We start from the raw sequence: 20,388 nt of genomic DNA on the forward strand, positions 1-20,388 counted from the left end.
GATGATGCCGAACTCTTTTCCTCCCCGAGAACGTCGCGTTAATATGGGCTCCGAGGCAACCGGGAAGAAGGAAGTGGCACTGTCCATATCTAGCCCTTTTCACGGATCTGGCGAGGTGAAGGTTAGCGCACGGCATGGTGGAGAAGGGTGGGGTACTAGGCGACATGGCAGAGGGTGGCAAGAAGTGGGCTCAGAGGTGGCAGCGGGAGCTGCCAAATCCAGCGGCCTCCAGCATAGCTCCCTCTAGCTTCCCCCGACGAGGTAGCTCTCGGTGATGACGAATGACGGTGGTGAGGGAGAAGCACATGGTGATGGCCTCTAGTGACGGTGTGTGTGGAGGAGCAGCTGCTACTAGGTGTGGCAGTGGTTGCTCCTCTTCCCGGAGGTTGCTGCTGGGAGTGGCTACAGCACCACCGACACCACTCGCGTGGCAACAGCGGGAGGTCATGTGTGGCCAATGCAGGTGACAACAGGGAGGCTGACGAATGCTGGAGGTTGACTCTAACGATGATACGAAGACCAGCAACACGGGAGGTTGACACGGGCAACGGCGAGGATGCATGCATGACTAGCGGCGAGAGGCTAGTGATGGCATGTGTGTCATGTTAGCATGTGGAGGCATGCGGAGGATGGTTGACGGGAGGTGTCGGTGGCGCTTATGATGGGTGATTGGTGGTGGTGCAATGGAGCGGTAGCAGTAGATCGACAGGGGACAGGAGGTGGGTGAAAGCCTAGCCCAGTCTTGTCGGGTCAGCAACGACACGGTTTAGGCGTCGTATTCACTCTTGGGGGAGTTGTCGAGATGTCCATCTTCTTTCCTAGTGAAAACCTTATCTTAGATCTCCTTGAAACTATCGACGGGGGGATACCCGCCGACCGTATTCTAAGGGTATTGAGGTATGTTGATACGACATCAAGCTCACAGGAAACAAAGATTATACTGGTTTAGGCCCCCTCGTAAGGTAATAGCCTTAATCCATTTTATATGGGATTATGAAAAAAACCATAGAGTACAATAGAGAACAATAGAATCCTGAGATTACCCACGAGATCCCTATCGAGAACAACTAGATGAGATCTATCGGCGAGTTGGCTTCAAGTCCTCTGGATTGCTCCTACTATGGTGGGTGTATTGCACTAAGATGTGATGATCTGTACCCTCGGGGAGCCTACATTTATACCACAGATCACCTTAATATCCAAGTAGAACTCGGAGACAACGGACCTCACACAGTATGAAAAAATCCTTATGTTCTCCGAATAGGACTCTGACCCCTTCTATTTGTAGAGATTATTTCCTGAGAAGCCCACCGACTTCCTTAACCCAAAAGTAACCTTTTCGTATACTTGAAGGTATACCGTATCCGTATATCTCTCGACTCCAAGTATAGAAGGTATGTCTTATTCATAAACCTGACAGAGACCACGAGGGACAATAGTGTCGCTCTTCTCTATGGAGACGTCATCTAGGAGGCCCCCTTTTGCCAAAACTGGTCCTAGACAGTCTGTGCGAAGCCGCTGGATGGCAGCCGATCGGTGGGTCTATCTGAGGGAGAGGGATCTTTCTTCTCTCTTGCCCTCTCCCTCTATATCCTTTTCGTCCGGACAACATCTAGAAGGCTAGGTGCTCGTCTATTAGGGTTTGATTTTGAACGGTTCGACTGTAGCTCCTTTTTTGTCTAGCAACGGCTGGTCTGGTGCTAACTCTTTTCTTGATTTTATGTAGATGTTGTCGATGTGTGGTGGTGGTTGTCAGGGTTACGGGTAAGGTATACCCTCTACCCTTCGATATACGTCACATATCGATATGGTATGCTTGCGCGTATACGGACGTTTTCGGCATAAGTTAAGGAATTCCATTATGGAGTCCACAGATGTAAGGAGTCCTACTCGGATAGAACTGGGTCGTCATTGTATCGTGTCGGGTCCGATGTCTCCGAGTCCTACTTGGAGACCAGTTGACCTGCGGTATAAAAGGGACCCTCCGGGAGGACCTAAGGCATCGAATCTTACCACCAACACATCCACCACAGCCTACGAAGCCGGAGCTTACAGGAGCCAAGTCGCCGGGAGATCTAGTCGAATCAACTCGACTACGATCTCGTCGGTATCATCGAGTTCCACTATTCTCTTTGTAATCTGTGGTTTTCACCATATAATCCCATATCAACTGGATTAGGGCTATTACCTATCAAGGGGCCTGAACCAGTATAATCTTTGTTTTCTGCCTACTCGATGTCGTATTACGTAGATCCTCATACCAGCATACCCCAATACCCTCTATATCCGGTCTATGGGTATCCCCCGTCGACAGTGGTGCGCCAGGTAGGGGGACTTGGTGCTCAAGGTTCTACTACTATGACATCCAGCTTCGTCGACAACAGCGTCAATACCAACCTCAACCAAGGAGTTCCTACTTCAACAATACTGGTGTGGACTCAAGTCGGTGAAATCGTCTTTCCGGTTTACACCACAGTGCCGATCTCAGCTGGTCCGCCAATGACCGGAAACGAGAACGCAGTGGCTACAACCCGGGGCGACTCCATGTCGAAGGATCCTCCCGCCGAAGCGGAGATCGGAACGTCGACAACATCCGAGTTCGAGAAGGATCCTAGTGCGGCCAATCCTTGTCTTTTCGACAGGAATCACGAGCCGACGAGAATTACTTCCGAGGTGACAAGGTCCTGGTGTCCTATCCACAAAACCAGAAAACACACCTTGCAAGCCTGCTGGGTTTTCCTCAACGTCCATGCTGAAATTCATGCCTGCAAAGAGCGTGGAATTCAGCGTACCTCTCCAACTCGTGATGTCTATTGTCCTATTCATAAGACAAAGAATCACAACCTCTCGAGCTACAAGGTCTTTCTCAGTGCCATGAAGACACCACCTCCTAAGGTCCAGCAGTCACGCGTTCCCTTCAGGGATGAGGACAAGGAACAAGGAGCGACGCCGATTTCAGATCGATTTGTTGGAGTAATTGACATCGATCCCCACGAACCATCAGTCTTGCACCTGTTCGAAGACTATGGTTCATCGACAACGAGTATGCCGCGTGAGGTATTGGCTATCGACGATGTCGGCACGTCAGCATGCACCAATGCGGAAGCGGAGAATCAAGTGATTACACCGGCCCAGCACATTAGAGCCGTCAACGCAATACTGAGGGAAACTCCCTACGACCCCGTTCTGAACGACGATCTTGTACGATGGACAAAGCAGTTACGGGAATCAGTGACCAACCTCAGCAACGCGTTCGAAGAGGCCGCCACTGCAGCGCACCCGGAACAGCCACCAACTGGCGATGCTAATGGTGAAAACCCTGAACAGCGGGAATTGCCTCATCGAGCCACTCCTCCACCTCGCGGCACCGGTGATCTCCGTGATCACCTGAATGGCCGCCGAGAGGCGCGACGCACACGAGTCAACGAGAACCGTTCCTGACATTGCGTCTCTTCACGGCGTCACGATAATGAAGAACGAGGAGGCCGTTCGAGCGAAGACCGAGACTGAGATAACCGCCACAACCGCCGCGATCACGACGATCGCGAGCGGCGGGTGCTGGGCGATTCTGGTCGAGGACATTGCCATAATGACGACGATGATGGAGATCGGCGCCGAGACAACAACGAGAGACGACGACAGAGTTCTCGAGAACCTGGCCGACGTCCTCGTAATCGCACGCCGGAACCAAGCGATCCATCGTCATCGTCGTCATCTTCCTCATCCTCATCATCAGATAGACATCCGCGTAGGACGTACGATCGCCGACAACCCACCGCCCCCAGCGCTGGGTGTAGAGCTTTCGATCGTTCACTTCAAGATGTCCGATGGCCTGAAAGATTCCAACCAGGAGCAATAGAGAAATACGATGGGAGCACCGACCCAGAAGAATTCCTTCAGGTCTACTCCACGGTACTCTACGCTGCCGGAGCGGACGACAACGCATTGGCGAATTACTTGCCAACTGCATTGAAAGGCTCTGCACGTTCATGGCTGATACATCTCCCCCCTACTCAATTTCTTCGTGGGCAGACCTGTGGCAGCAATTCGTCGCCAACTTCCAAGGAACGTACAAGCGCCACGCGATCGAAGACGACCTACATGCGTTGACACAGAACCTGGGTGAATCCTTGAGGGATTATGTTCGGCGCTTTAACGAGTGTAGAAATACAATCCCTGAAATCACGACGCTTCTGTAATTCACGCTTTCAAGTCCGGTGTCAGAGATCGCTATACTACTTAGGAGTTGGCAACGAGGCGCGTCATGACTACTCGGAGATTATTCGAAATTGTCGATCGATGCGCTCATGCGGACGACGCACTGAGACGCAAGAACGACAAACGGAAGACCGGAGGAGAGAAGAAACCAGCAAAGGACGCACCCGAGTCAAGCAAGAAGAAAAATCGCAAGAGTGGGAAAAGGAAAGCTCAAGCGGAAGTTCTCGCAGCAGAATACGCGGACCCTCCCAAGCGCCCAGACCCACAAGGCAGCGACGCGAAGAAAATATGGTGCCCTATACACAAGTTAGATAGACACTCTCTAGAAGATTGCCTCCTCTTCAATAAGTCGCTCGCAAAACATATGGTATTTGAAAAAGGCAAGCGAGTACGTGTGGTCGAGAAGGACGCTGAGGCGGTTACTCAGGAATCAGACTCAGCATATCCAAACTCCGATCTCCATGTCTCGCACATCTTCGGAGGTTCCACGGCATACTCCTCAAAGCGAGAATACAAGAAGGTGGAACGTGAAGTATGTTCGATGTGGCAGGGTCTGCGCCCAAGATAAAGTGGCCCGAACAGAAGATAGTATTCTCAGAAGAGGAACACCCCAATACTGCCATCATCCTAGGGTGATATCTGATCGTGGTCAAACCCACTATTCGGAATATCAAGGTCACGTGAGTTCTGATCGACGACGGCAGCTCAATCAACCTTCTCTTCGCCAGCGCTTTGGACGCGATGGGGATCCCACGGAGCGAGTTGACACCCACCAATCAACCCTTCCATGGAATCACTCCTCAGTCATCGTCCAAACCATTGGGCAAAATTACGTTGCCTGTGACTTTCGGCCAAGCAAATAACTTCCAAACGGAACAGATCACCTTTGATGTCGCTGAATTCGATACAGCATAAAATGCCATCATTGGGAGAACTGCACTCGCGAAGTTCATGGCCGCATCTCACTACGCGTATCAAGTGCTCAAGATACCGGGACCGAAGGGAACAATCACTATTTAAGGGAATGCTAAGCTGGCAATGCAATGCGACAAGCGGAGCCTCGACATGCTCGAGCACACGCCCAGCCCACTCGCCACAGCTGAGCCACCCAAGAAAGTGAGCAAAACAAACAAGTCGCCGAAACCGGACGGCGCAATCAAGATCATTCCACTCTCCAGTGCCAACCCCGACAAGACTGTCAAGATCGGGGCATCACTAGGCGAGAAATAGGAACTCGCGCTCATCACCTTCCTCCGCGACAATGCTGACGTGTTCGCTTGGCAGCCGTCCGACATGCCCGGGGTACCCAGGGAGGTGATTGAGCACAAACTCATGGTGCGACCCGATGGCAAGCCAGTAAAACAAAAACTGTAGAGATTTGCACCAGATCGAAAACAAGCCATACGAGAAGAACTCGACAAACTTCTCAAAGCCGGTTTCATCAGAGAGGTACTCTATCCAGAGTGGCTAGCCAACCTAGTCATGGTGCGGAAGGCCAACGGGAAATGGAGAATGTGTGTCGATTTCACCGACCTCAACAAGGCGTGTCCCAAGAATCACTTCCCTCTTCCTCGAATAGACCAACTGGTGGACTCAATAGCCGGTTGTGAGTTGTTGAGCTTTCTCGACGCTTACTCCGATTACCACCAAATCAGCATGGCGAAAGAGGACGAGGAGAAGACAACATTCATCACGCCGTTCGGACTAATAACCGCAGGAAACACTTTCCAGCGCACGGTCCAATGTGCACTTAGCGACCAGCTCGGAAACAATGTCGAAGCCTACATCGATGACATTGTTGTCAAGACCAAGACAAGTGACTCATTGATTGACGATCTGCGGGAAACGTTCGACAACCTCCGACGATATCGCCTCATGCTCAATCCAGAGAAGTGCACGTTCGGAGTACCATCGGGCAAGCTACTCGGCTTCCTCGTCTCTGGCAGAGGAATAGAAGCAAATCCCGAGAAGATCAAGGCAATCGAGAACATGAAGTTGCCTACAAGACTCAAGGAAGTACAGAAGCTAACCGGATGCATGGCGGCACTAAGCAGGTTCGTCGCTAGGATGGGAGAGCGAGGACAACCTTTCTTCGCTCTGCTGAAAAAGCAAGACAAATTCGTATGGACACAGGAAGCCGAAGAGGCATTCATTGCACTCAAGCGCTACCTATCAAATCCACCTGTACTTGTTGCCCCCCAACCTAATAAAGAATTATTTCTCTATATTTCCGCCACGCCATATTCCGTTAGCACTGTCATTGTTGTCGAGAGAGAGAAGGTGTAACGACCTGTCTATTACGTCTCAGAGGCCATGCTCCCCACCGAGCTATGACATCAAAGTACACGAGTACATAAGTATTCCGATGAGGATCAGGAGGAGCAGCGATACGACGATGTGAATCTAGTCGAGGAACATCGCGAACGAGTTGCCGTTCGAGCAGCCAGCTACCAACAGGCCCTTCGCTGTTACCACGAGAAGCACATCCGAGCACGCACGCTTTCGATCGGTGACTACGTCCTCCGACGGGTTCAAAGCCAAGCAGGGCGCAACAAGTTCTCACCCAAATGGGAAGGACCGTACACGATCACACAAGTTCTGCGGCCAGGCGTATTCAAAATCGCAGACGGCAATGCTCGCGAGTTGGCAAATTCCTGAAACATTAATCAATTACGTAAATTCTATGTATAAGTCAATAGTATCCATACTTGTAAGACATCTTATAGCCTCAATAAAGCCTATTTTTCAGGTACAGACTACGATCAAAATGTTCCTTCCCAATGATCCCTTACCCAGATGACACATAGCGTTGAAACCTATCCTCATGTCCCTTTACGCCGTCTTGACAAGGCCTCCGAGGAACCTAAGGGAACTTAGGCTGGGGACGCCCAGAGCTGATAAGGCCTTGTCGGATCCTGTAGAGACGAAAGACCATGTAAGATCTGGTCGTGTAAGAGTTCTCGCCGTGCGTATTAACCAAGCCGTGTAATCGGAAATAAATTTTCCAACTTCATGGCTGGGGGCTAGGATCAGTGCTTGTTCAACCGAGGCAGGTCAAAGGTTCAAGAGCCTTATCTTCCGAGAAGAATTCTCCGATGACAAGGCTGGGGGCTAGGGAGAGTGTATAACTCAAACGACTGATCGAAGTCGCGAAGTGGGAAGACACTCATACACGCTACATCCAGAGTAAGAAAGCTTAGTTAGATAGATTTCTTTTCTATTTCACAAGTACTTCTTACAATTCCATAAAAATCCAAAATTATATTACACTTTTCCCCTAAGACATTTGTCACAGGACACGAAGACTACCAGGAAGGCCAACGCCAGTCCATAGATTGGAAGACCTTTTCCGCCAGTGGTGCCATCGACTTCGCCAGGCCATCTATCTCCGTAGGAGTTCTCCAAGAACGAGAAAATCCTTCGTGGAGGAACTCGAGGTGCAGCTGCGGACGATGATCTCGTATACATGCCAATACATGCCCCCCGGCATATCGGCTCGACCGACGACACTCCTGCTTCAGGGCCTCGTCGATACGCTGGCTGATGCCCTCGAGCTGGGTGCAGGCCCCATTCAGCCACGAGATGTATCCAGCCGCTGATTCCTCGGGATCCCCACGGGGTACTCGGAGCTCTTTACAGACTCTTAACATGGAGGTACAACAACTCTTCAGATACGAGTTGAATCACACCTCGCGACTACAGAGCGTCTCCACGGCCTGGTCCTTCCTCACTTCCAACATAGTCCTCTCGAGTTCCGCGACCTCAAACTTCGTCCTCCAATACTGGATGCGACGATCCTGGTCAGCAAGCGCACTCTCGAGGTCTGCTCAGTACGGAAACGACTAAGTTAGACTGCTCTTCTCTCCCGAGAATACAGCAAATCAAGTCGATCCAGACGGAAGAATAAAGGAGATGAAAACAAAGATAACCAACCTAAGGGAGTCGTTGCCATGCTCATTCCCACAGGCGAATTTTGAGCTACATCGCCCTCCGGCACGTGTGGCTCGAACGCAAGTAACGGAACGACCACTGGCAGCTCAGGCTGCCCGCGCTGCTGGACATCCTCGACATCAACATCTCTACAAACGACAACAAAGTACTCAAGATCAAAATGCTAAAGAAAGCTAAGGCGCTGACTGTACACACACAGGCGGTTGGAACCAACGAAAGTTTTACAAAGCTTGACTAAAGAGTACAAGAGAGTCAAAATCCTACTCTTCAAAAAGTGGGAGAATAGACTCCCCCAGATCGCCGACTTCTTCCATCACATCCTTGCACGCGTCGCTAGCCGCCCCCTGATCCAAGATCTTCCGCAGATCGAGTTCAGGGTGCGCCAGTCTCACACATGCAAGGACGTGGCACGCCCCGGTGTAGATCCCGTTGGACGTCTCCTCTCCGATCCTGGCCGCATGCTTGGAGGGGATCTCCTCCATTGCCGCCGCCAGCTCCGCAAGAGAAGACGTCAGCGAGAACTCATCGGGATTCGCCGGGATGGTAAACTTGATACCGCACTCCCCGACGAGCTGGTGCAGACCAGTATAGGTGACCCGCAACGAGCCACGGATTTCCGACAAGTTGTTCTCGAGCTCCGACATACGGTGCTCGAGTCCCTGCTGTTGTCGCTCATTGCCGGCCACCAGTTCCCTCATCTTCTGGAGGTCCTCGCGAACCTCCGCCAAATCGTGTGCCAGTCGGTCGGCGCGCTCATTCGCCGACAACGCCGCCGCCGTCCTCGCCTCCGCGATCTCGCGGCCAATGCTGCGAGCACCAGCCTCGAGGAGGGGCCCCATCTCAACCTGGAGCTCCTCCTAGGTGAGAACGGCAGCCGGCAGACCCCGACCAGCCGCAAGATCGCTAGCTGGGCCGCTAGGTGTCGCCTCGCGGCTCCTGGGCGCGACCACGACATCTGTCGAGGCCACGGCGTGAGACGCGCTGGAGGTCCCTCTAGACCCGTCTTGCGCTGCCTTCGCCCACGCCGCCCTGCGAAAATCCGCAACTGAAACAGGCTGCAACAGTTTGACGAAGAGACAAGACCTCAAAGTCATCCACTTACTTCTCGCCAAGCGTCACTAGCCTCTACCGTCGTGGAGGTGGGGGAGACGCGTCCGAGGCCTGGAGTACAACCGATATGATGTGAGGTGGAAGTTTTCCGACTATGCGATCAAAGGGCAGGAGAACTTACCGAGGGGGTGAGCGTCTTCCGACGGTGTCCGACCACAGAGGAGAATTTCCTCCCCTTTTTCGGAACGTTGCCGCCACTCGTTGTGGCAGCGGCAGCAGCAGTGTCAGACGCCTCCTTGGCGACTTTCTCCTTCAGCGACACCGCCACTTGATGGTCCACGAGCAGCCCGATGATATCAGTCAGAGGGAGAGTCTACGCTTCATGAAGTCATAATGCGATCTTGGAAGAAAAATGCGAAAAGACCGCTGAGTACACTTACATTGATGACAGCGTCGCGCTCGGCTGCCTCTTTTTCGCAAAGGGGGACGGGGACGTTGCTCGCCGTTGTCGGGCCACTGATCATCAGTTGGCCGACGCGGCGCTCCACGGTGGCGCTGTCCAAGCCTGTAGATCGAGACCAGAATCCGATAAGTTGGGAAGGACACACGCATAAGGGAGTCAATTTAACTAAAAAGGAAAATACCCCGAGGAAAAACCCAGGTTGCGTTCTCTGGCCCAGAATAATCAAAGGCTGGATGGGCTCGAGCCTGAAGTGGCTGGATCTGCCTACCGATGAAGTCGGCAGCGACTTCAAACCCCGACAACCCCTGTTCTCGGAGGTCGTCAACGATATCGATGAAAGATTGGAGGGATGGGGTCAAGGCGGGTTTGGTGGCCCAAGATGTAATCTTGTCTGGTTGCTCCTCAGGAACAACGAAGACTGGATCCGAATCCTCTATCTGAAGATAGAACCACCTCCCCCGCCATTTGCTGCGTGATGAGGGGCACTGGAAGGGGATGTATCGCGACTTCAGGCCATCCCGAAGTCGGAAACCAACACACCCGGACACCTTTTTAGGTTCCATCCAGCGTAACTCATAGTAAAAGCGGAAGAGGTCAAGAAACGACTCTACCCTAATGTAGGCCTTACAAAGATGCGTAAAAATACTCGGGAAGGCGATGGAGTTGGGGTTCAAATGGAGCAAGGAAAGACCATAGAAATTCAAGACCAAAAGGAGAAATTCAGAAGGCGAAGGAAGAAAACCGCAGAGAATAAAGTCCTCGATCGCAACCATGCGACCCAGGACAGGCTGGGGTTCAGTACCTCCTACTTCCCTCTCCGCGGTCCCGCGACCGGGAAGGGCGCCATCCTCCTGCAGTTTCTTCAGTGACGCGCTGGTGGAGGTAGACTTGTCGAGATCCATTGCCACCGGGGATCGCCGGAAAAAGGACCGAGATGAGCTAGCTAGGGTTTTTGCGGGAGCGAAGAGGACGAGGAACGCTTGGAAACTGGAGAGTTTTTTTTCAACAGGCGGACTTCAAATTGGATCCCCAAAACTCCCTTAAATAGACGCACTTCCGACGGTGCGAATTCCAAGGAAAGGAGAGAGATGGCCGCTGGAAATTTATGGGTCCGTTACGCGCAGCAGTTTTTCAGACTTCAATTTAAATTCACTCATGACCGTTGAGCTTCACCCGACGTTGTCAATCACTCCTCGTCTCTCGGTCCTCACATCGAGAACGACGACAACTTCGACATCAGAAGTCGCGATCGGTCTCACGAGTTCATTTAAGCAGAAGTTGGGGGCTACTGTCAGGGTTACGGGTAAGGTATACCCTCTACCCTTCGATATACGTCACATATAGATATGGTATGCTTGCGTGTATACGGACGTTTTCGGCATAAGTTAAGGAATTCCATTATGGAGTCCACAGATGTAAGGAGTCCTACTCGGATAGAACTGGGTCGTCATTGTATCGTGTCGGGTCCGATGTCTCCGAGTCCTACTTGGAGACCAGTTGACCTGCGGTATAAAAGGGACCCCCCGGGAGGACCTAAGGCATCGAATCTTACCGCCAACACATCCACCACAGCCTACGAAGTCGGAGCTTACAGGAGCCAAGTCGCCGGGAGATCTAGTCGAATCAACTCGACTACGATCTCGTCGGTATCATCGAGTTCCACTATTCTCTTTGTAATCTATGGTTTTCACCATATAATCCCATATCAACTGGATTAGGGCTATTACCTATCAAGGGGCCTGAACCAGTATAATCTTTGTTTTCTGCCTGCTCGATGTCGTATTACGTAGATCCTCATACCAGCGTACCCCAATACCCTCTATATCTGATCTACGGTTATCCCCCGTCGACAATGATGATTTGTTTTTCTGTTTTTTTTTCTGGCTACTATCTTTCAGGGTTCATGCAAACATCATATTGTCTTTGTGCTGTTCGTTTCAAAAAATAACACGAGAGGCAACACGCATTAGAGCATGTATAACAGGAGGCTCTTAGTTTTGTTTTGTTATATGAGATCACGATGAAAATTTATCCTGGCTCATATGCTTTCAACTCAGGTCCCGTCCCATACATACTCCATGGTGCACTGGAGCTTGGTCTACACTTGCATAGTACAAGCATGTGGATTTAACCGTGACGAATGGATAGGTGGAATCCACTCGTAGCACCCTATCATCAAACGCGTATAGCATGACGCAATTTAACAAGTTTTAGAATCTAAATCTTATTTAAATAATATGAAGACCTAGATGATATAATCACATAAGTTTAGAGACCAACTGTGCACTTTACTTAATACTTTTTAGTGTCATATATTCCAATAAGTATAAGACATGAGGTATATTGTTAGCAAAAGTATGCATTAACGGATTTAGCAAACCGTGTGTGATTTTGGGAAAATGAATTTAATGTGACGCATGCATGTGTATGTACTGATGTATTAACTATTTATAATGATGTAAATAACAACAAAAATGTTTATATACAATTATAATTCAGATTAAGATGTCAAACTATATGTTGATGGGTTCATTAACCTTCTGTGGATATTAATCGGTCCAAACTAGACACATTCTACATATATATCAAACAACCAGTTAACTAGTTGTAACACATTTAGTGATACAACGAAGTAACTTTCGTTCATCGTTAAGAATATTGATTTCACATCATTCTCTTGCTATGTAGATTTGTGCCAAACAACAAACAACTTGCTTCTAGTCTGTAAAGGTAATGAAAAAAATTAGCTAGCATCATATAAGTAAAGAAATAATAATATTTTAAATGAAGTTTGAACTCACTATACTGACCTTTGGTAGGTATACTCTTTCATCCATCCATGCGCACAAATTATAAATTAATTATTTCTCGGTTTTGATGACCCTTGGCAATTATATTCCTTCATCCATCCATGAGCACAAATTATAAATTATGAGTTTGTTAGTTTTGGTGGAATTCCAAAACCAAGTTTAGTTGTTGTGAGTTAAACAATTGGGAATATTATTTAACAGCATATATTGTGATACACATCCCACCATGGATTTTGGCAATCTATAAAAGCTTTTGTTGTGTTTATTTGATTGTGTAATAAATATCTATGCAAACTTGTTTTGGATGGATTGCAGTACGACATAATCTGCACTTTTCAGTTGGCCTCTAATATCAGCGTGACCATCAAAAACACTCTCATAACTTAATTAGGAGAAGAACATCTCTCCACCCTCAAACTCTGAAAATCATAACTTAATTAGGAGAAGAACATCTCTCCACCCTCAAACTCTGAAAAAACGAGAGCGCGATATGATTGCTATTTATAATATCAAATCCCTGGATACACCAATCAAAACAGCCTCCTCACATTGACTTTATGAACAGCCTGTCAACCTGGATAAATCTGCATTGTTTAACATGAGCTAATGCGATTCACATTTCCTAGTTTGACATGGAGCCAACACGGTTTATGCATTCTCAGGTGAGAAAGAAAAACGAAAAACAACCGGCTACTAGGGTCTGTTTGGTTCACTCCCTCACTTTAGCAAACTTTGCCACACTTTTTAAGACATATGTTTGTTTCACTTCCAAACTTGTGGCATGCCACAGTTTTTTAATTCAAAGGCCCACATGTCATACAACCATTTTTTAGCCAAACCATGTCTAAGTTGTGGCCATCAATTTATAAGCCATATATTTGGCTAGGTTTGGCAAGAAAGTTTGGCAATATTTGGGAGGGAACCAAACAACCCCTAGTCTTGCATGGTAGGCATAATACGCATGGAAGTCTATATACAGTTAGGCACCAGCAATAGAACTTTTTTTTTTCATCTAATCAGTGCATATATTATATTAAACAAAAAAAAGATGATTATAACCCGACTATTACAAGAAAGAGGCATATAAGAGATACCGAAACAAAACAAATAAATGAACTCTAAATCTTAAAACGTTTGTAAGAGACGTGAGCTGACAGGCAAAACCACATAATGTACATGCATGCAAAAGTATATGAATGAGCATGAACAAATAAATTAAGCCACTCGGTTGTCTGTCCGTTCTCAAGAATCCGAAGATATACAAAATACATATAAGTGTAATATGATTGGATCTCCAAATGTGTCTACTCCAAGATGCCGGATTTCATTTATAGGCACATTTGAAAAGAAATTATGGAAAAATGTGTACAAGCTAGTATATGAATGAGCATGAACAGTAAATTAAGCCACTCGGTTGTCTACCAGTTCTAAAGAACCCGAAGATATACAAAATATATATAAGTGTAATATGATTGGATCTCCAAATGTGTCTACTCCAAGATGCCGCATTTCATTTATAAGCACATTTGAAAAGAAATTATAGGAAAATGTGTACAAGCTAGTATAGTGAGAGAAGAATCGATGCAACAAAGAAAAATTACCCCACCTCTAGAATATGAGTCCTTTCTCAAATCAATCTTTTATTAAACTAAATCATTCCTCTAACATAGACATGTCTATAGGATACTTTATATTCGTTCACTGCCTTACCTAAGCTACCTCAATATATTTAAATGGAGTGGACATCAGTTAAGCAGATCAGATTAATCCATACCATGTTTAAATTGAAATCCTAATTTATGAATCCTCTATCTAACACTCCACCCTGTAAAATAGGTTAGACCAATATTTTAACATTGTTACGTATATCACCTCACCATTGCTTATCTCGAATTGTTTATAATTAATTATACTCGCTTCATCTCGATTTGTTCCTAATTCATTCCTCCTTGTTATAAGGAATAAATGACATCATGATAATATCTTCAAACTAAAGCATATAGTAAGTACTATTTATCATATGCAACATTTATATGAGGCAAGATTCTATGTGAGGTAGAGCTCACATTGCTTCATGCGTTCTCATGCGAAACTATAACAAATAATAATAATAAAAATGGTGGCTGTTATGAACTTATGATATCTTAGCATTGCAGGTATGGTACGCATGAGGTCCATCTATCCATGCCGGTGTTCTGGCGCCCCGGTCAGGATGAAACTACTGGCGATAGGTAGTTATAACATGGACCGTAGATTAATCCATTGGGGTTTGCAGAACAATGAGAATCAGTTAACCAGTTCTCAACAATCGCTTACGATTCAGCAAAGATATATATACAAAAAAAAAAAGCAAATGCTTATCAATTGTATCACCATGTATATATGTTGCTGGGAGTTCTTGGTAGCATCGCAATCACGCTAAGCAGACCATGTGTTGATGAAAACAGTTTCATGTTTCATCGCATCTCTACAAGTCACGGAAGATCCAAAGAACATGTTCTTTCTTACTGGTTTGGTTTCTTCTTCACAAAATAAGAGAGGGATTACATCGGAAAAAAAATTGAATGAAGTATGAAACCCAAATTACAACAAAGACTCGGTTTCTATTTCTTCTTCCCAGCCTTGCCCTCCTTTCTTCTGACGATCTCATCGGCATACCGGATGCCCTTCCCCTTGTATGGTTCAGGCGGCCTCCACTTCTTTATGGAAGCAGCGAATTGACCGATCTCACTCTTGTCGTAGCCACTCACAATGATCCTGGTGTTCTCTTCCACCTTAACTTTCAGGCCTTCTGGAACAGCCATCCGAACCGGGTGCGAAAATCCCAGGTTCATCACAAGATCTTTACCCTCCACCGCTGCACGGTATCCAACCCCAACTAGCTGAAGCTTCTTATCAAACCCCTTTGACACACCTACGATGATGTTGTCAGTCAGGGTCCTGCATTGAATATTTGCAGCAGAGTCCTTAGAGGAATAGGCATAGAGAAAGGCACATCAAGATCATAAATTCATAATCTCTTATCGGCATATCACACCTTTCATCACTCGATCCCATAAAAAATGTACTGAGTACGCCTTAACCAAGCTGGGTATTCTCCCAATTCAGATTATATGTTGCTAAACATTCTTATCTACTGGAATTTCTTTTCAACCCTCAAGGTTTATTGAATTATGTTTGATGCATACCGGTTAAGTGTATAGCTTACTTTTCTAAGATCCAGAACAAAGCAAGATCATCACCAATATTGATTACACGAACACGAGGTCAGAGAACAGCAAACATTAAAGGAAAAAGCTGCATATTGCAATGTAGAGTTCACATCCTTGAAGGAGCTACTGGGAGTATAGGGCCGCGGTTATCTATCCCGATGTCAAAACATGTTGAGATGCAAACATGCAACTTATTTAAGGCACTGGTAATATGACAATCAAAATACACATGGCCCATGTGAATTCTATGCTCATGGTGCTCTCCACTGCAAGAAGCAATGGCTCATATATGATGCTTTGTGACAAACGCTGACAGATTTTAAGTAGCTGACTTCTGAAATACCAGGAAAAATATATAGAACACAAACAAAAAGATACACCAGGAAAATATATGGAACACAAACAGTAAGATACACCAGGAAAATGTATGGAACACAAACAATAAAATAGTACAGTACATTATGAACAGTGAACCAGAGGAAAATGAAAGCAAAATTGTCTTACCTGAAAAGGCCATGCATCTGGTTTGCCCTTTTGGTCTCCACAGTCTTGGAAACTCTCAGCTTACCAGATTCTTCTTTCACCACTTTTACTTCACCTGGATAGTTTAGTGATAATTCTCCTAATGGACCCTTAGCCTTAATAAACTGCTCCTCTAACGTGAGGGTCACATTTGATGGCACTTCGATCGGCTTCTTTCCTATTCTAGATTCTTTGCACTCCACTGTTGTTCTGACAAAACCAACTCTGCCAGCAGGGATAACACGAAGACGAATCCCTTGTGTCTTTCCAGCAAAGCCAGTCCTTGAATTGCTGATTTAATTCCGACAAATAAACACTCAATCAAAACTTTCATATTAAATTGCAAATAAATAATTGCCCTTTACAACAAAAACCAATGCATTATTTTAGTTTGACAGATTAGTAAAACATTATAATTCAAATCCATGAAGTAGTTACTAGCTAGAAAGATAGGATTCAAAGACCAAATGAGAAACCTACAATTTCTCCTGCCTGAACTTGTATCAACATAGCTCTTTGTTTGGTGTTCAGTTTATGAGTGATAGCATAATGCCATAATGAACTAATTAATTTAAAAAGTTTTTGGCAAGTTAAATCTTTCAGTTAATAGCACTTCGGAGCTGATTTTCTGAAACAAATCTAGAGCCTCGGTATTGGCCCGTTAACATGGCCATGATGTTTTTGAAGAATAATGCTAGCAAGTAAAATTTCATGGTTAATCATTACCACACCACTGATGTTAAGTTATAAGGTTTCAGATATTGAAAGGGTATTTGCATACTTTTCCAGGTTCTCAACTAGTGATCAAAGCAAGAAAAAAAAAGGGGTATTATATCCAAAGTGCTGCCGCATTGCACTAACTGATTGGAAAATTTTCCGAACCCTCAACCAAACACATCCAAAACTGCAATCCTTCAGCTACAAAATGACCAAGCCCCTGACCTGTCTGTGACTCGTGTATCACTGCAAACTGCAGGCGCGGGGAGACTCAACTTACTGCACTCAATCGAAACTCTCCTAGGAATTAAATACGGCCTATTGGCATACTCCTAAAGCCAATTGCATCCAAATCATTGAATTAAGGATGCTGGGCACCATCTCCAAATCCCCCATTTCTTGGCGGAGCAACAAGAAAGCAACTAATGCCGGTTCTTGGCAGCGCAAAAAAAAAACTGAAGCAGCATCGACGGGGTGGAGGAGGCAGGATGAGGAGGAGGAGGAGGAGGAGGAGGAGGGGGAGTTACCAAGGGAGGTGGAGGGAAGGGGAGAGGGACGCCATGGACGCGCTCGTAGACGCAGCCGCAGGAGGAGGAGGAGGAGACGCTGCCTCCGGTCACTCGCAGTGTATCTCCCTGCTGCGCGGCGTTTGCTCCCCGCATTATCCACAACGATGGAAGGGAGGAAGGTGGCGAAGAAGCCGTCACGGGCTCATGGGCTTCAGGCCCGATACAACACGGGCTTGGTGGCCCATGGGCCACACGATAAAACTACAGTTAATTTGAAAAAAAAAATAGTTCTAAAAACTGGGTGAATAGCTCACTGTCAAGTGTGACTCGAGAGATACTATACCATATATATGTAGTCATTTATTTATTTATTTTTACCAATTCCACTGTAGGAGAGGTCTCCAGTTAAAAATGTTCTTAAGAGAAGAAATAATTATAGGGTTTTAAGCCAAGAAGTTATAATAGTTTGTTTTTACTTTTGAATATATGTTTTTAAAAATAATAACAATATAAGCCATGCTTTTAAGTACGCGTAATGATAAAATAAATCATAACAAAATAAACAATAATCACGTGATAGCAGTCCAAAATTCAATAGAATCATAGGTATTGCATCATACGCATGGTGTGTAGTGACAGTAATGTCAGGCATGTTCGTGATGGTTTAATGCGACACACATCCCGAATTTCTATGAATTTACATACATGAATTTTCTAAAAGAGCATTTTAAACCTATTTTTTCAGTTTTTATCATAATAGAATACTTCATTACTATAATTTGCGTCGATTGGATTAATCCCCGTAGAAAAATCTTATAAAGTTATTATTTATATGTTCTAAAGCATTGCGTTTTCTTTATAACAGGCTATTATAATTACGAGAAACTTGTATGTATGACCAAACAGTCATAATTTATTCAAATTTACAACAACAGTGTTGTGTCAACAGGGGAGTACACGCTACTATCTTGCACATGTTCCATTCCCATCCATTGCGCTTAATAATGTTTCAACTAATCGAGGCACCCATCACCTGCAAGTTGCTACTACACTACAGCTGTTTTCTTGACCACTCTTGAATAATAATCAGAGGCCATTATTCCTAAACCACGATTAATATCACTGTCAAATACTACTCCTCGCCGTCGTCATCGTTAACTCCGATTCACAAAAATACATAGCTCACCCAACTCTCCCTCCCCTTCCTCTCGCCGGAGTCGCCGCGGCCCTAGCCATCGACCGGCGGCGGCGGCGGCGCCGGCGGTAGCCGTGGGATGGACGAATTCGGCGGCGGATCCGTCGGGCCGTTCTCCAAGAAGCCGAGGCACCTGTCCCGGTCGCTGACGTACCACCACCACCACCACCCCTACCAGGGCCAGGGGCGCTCGCCGTCGTTCAACGCGCGGCGCCAGCATCATCCGCAGCAGCAGGACCACGCGGTGGTGCTGTACACGACGTCGCTCCGCGGGGTGCGCCGCACGTTCGCGGACTGCGCCGCGGTGCGCGCCGTGCTGCGCGGGCTCCGGGTGGCGGTGGACGAGCGGGACGTGTCCATGGACGCCTCGCTGCGGCGGGAGCTCCAGTCGCTGCTCGCGGCGCGGGGCCGCCCCTTCTCCCTCCCGCAGCTCCTCGTCGGGGCCCGCCTCGTGGGGGGAGCCGACGAGGTGCGGCAGCTGCACGAGGCCGGCGAGCTGCGCCGCCTCCTCGAGGGCGCCGCCGGGCAGGACCCGGCCTTCGTCTGCGGCGGCTGCGGGGGCGTACGGTTCGTGCCATGCCCCGCCTGCGACGGATCCCGCAAGGTGTTCGTCCAGGAGGAAGGATGCGCCCGCCGCTGCGGCGACTGCAACGAGAACGGATTGGTACGCTGCCCCAATTGCTGCTCTTGATCGCTTAGCTTTGTGCAACAATAAATCTTCCATGTTAATATAAGGATTATAGCTTATAGGTAATAGTAGTAGATAGAGGCAAGAAGGGATGAACACTTCTTGATTTCTTGGCCTATGGATTGTATGTGATTATGACCAATTTGGGTGCTTAGTGTTCGGCGTTTGGGGATTATAGTGTATGGATTTGAGCCTATATGGGTTTGTATGTATCAAATGTAACAAATATTCTGCAGTGCGTAGTCCTGCTGGTTTGATCAATGTAAATTGTTGGGTTTGGTATATTCAGAATACAGTTCATGTCTCCTACTAGTTTGTCTTTTAACTTCAAGGATGATAGATAGATAGCTGCTTCGAAGCAATATAATGCGAGCTGATTTAACACATTTTTAGCTCCTAGTTAATATTAAAACATTTTTTTTGGCAAGAAGTGATATGCGATTCAATAGCTTCATTCTAACTAAGCCGTTGTATAATCATATGGTAGTGTTATCCCCTTTTCCCCTTCTAAGATGGTAGCATTGTTGTTTGCAAATGCGCAGTTCACGGAACATTGTATCTTCAGCAATACCAGTTCAGTTCCTCCAGTTGTTTGATGGAAACTTCATGTAGTGGCATTCAGCCAGTTTTGACAATGCTAATCCTTTGACCATGCAACATCTGTTTCCACTCGACAAGCTTTGTGCGAAGGCATAGATGAGGCATCATTCAAGATAACTAGAACAGTAGAGATTGTACATGTGTCTATCCGATTTCTAGTGTGTACAAAACCTAATAGGATTTAAACCTAACGAAATTAGTGTACAATGAACCATACTTATTGTTTCTCTCATCAAATATGATGTGCATGATTCACGACTGTAATTAGCAGGCTATTGCAACGCTGACATATGAATCACGATGATGCATGTGAGCCCAAATTGGCGTCACTTGTGTGATTTTAGCGTTTGTTTTGGTTTGTTGCTAAAACAAACTCTACCAAAGCCAATCCAAATATTGCCCAAAACAGCCTCTATTAACAAAATTTGGTTATTCTAGAAACTTCCTCTTGCA

General features: G+C 46.8%; 2 protein-coding genes across 2 annotated transcripts; one reads left to right on the forward strand and one right to left on the reverse strand.

Moving 5' to 3' along the window:
* Positions 1-14,926: 14,926 nt before the first annotated feature.
* LOC127765557 (50S ribosomal protein L6, chloroplastic-like) lies at positions 14,927-17,597 on the reverse strand. Its single transcript, XM_052290476.1, has 3 exons — positions 17,471-17,597; positions 16,209-16,517; positions 14,927-15,432 (listed from the first exon to the last, which is right to left on the reverse strand). Exons 1-3 carry the CDS (start codon positions 17,503-17,505, stop codon positions 15,096-15,098), a joined length of 681 nt encoding a protein of 226 aa, XP_052146436.1. The 5' UTR covers positions 17,506-17,597; the 3' UTR covers positions 14,927-15,095.
* A 964-nt stretch (positions 17,598-18,561) lies between these two features.
* LOC127766585 (uncharacterized protein At3g28850-like) lies at positions 18,562-19,617 on the forward strand. Its single transcript, XM_052291668.1, has one exon. The coding sequence runs from the start codon at positions 18,727-18,729 to the stop codon at positions 19,336-19,338; it is 612 nt and encodes a 203-aa protein (XP_052147628.1). The 5' UTR covers positions 18,562-18,726; the 3' UTR covers positions 19,339-19,617.
* Positions 19,618-20,388: the final 771 nt, after the last annotated feature.

The sequence above is a fragment of the Oryza glaberrima genome, chromosome 3 (assembly GCF_000147395.1).
Source record: "Oryza glaberrima chromosome 3, OglaRS2, whole genome shotgun sequence".
Taxonomy (NCBI): domain Eukaryota; kingdom Viridiplantae; phylum Streptophyta; class Magnoliopsida; order Poales; family Poaceae; genus Oryza; species Oryza glaberrima.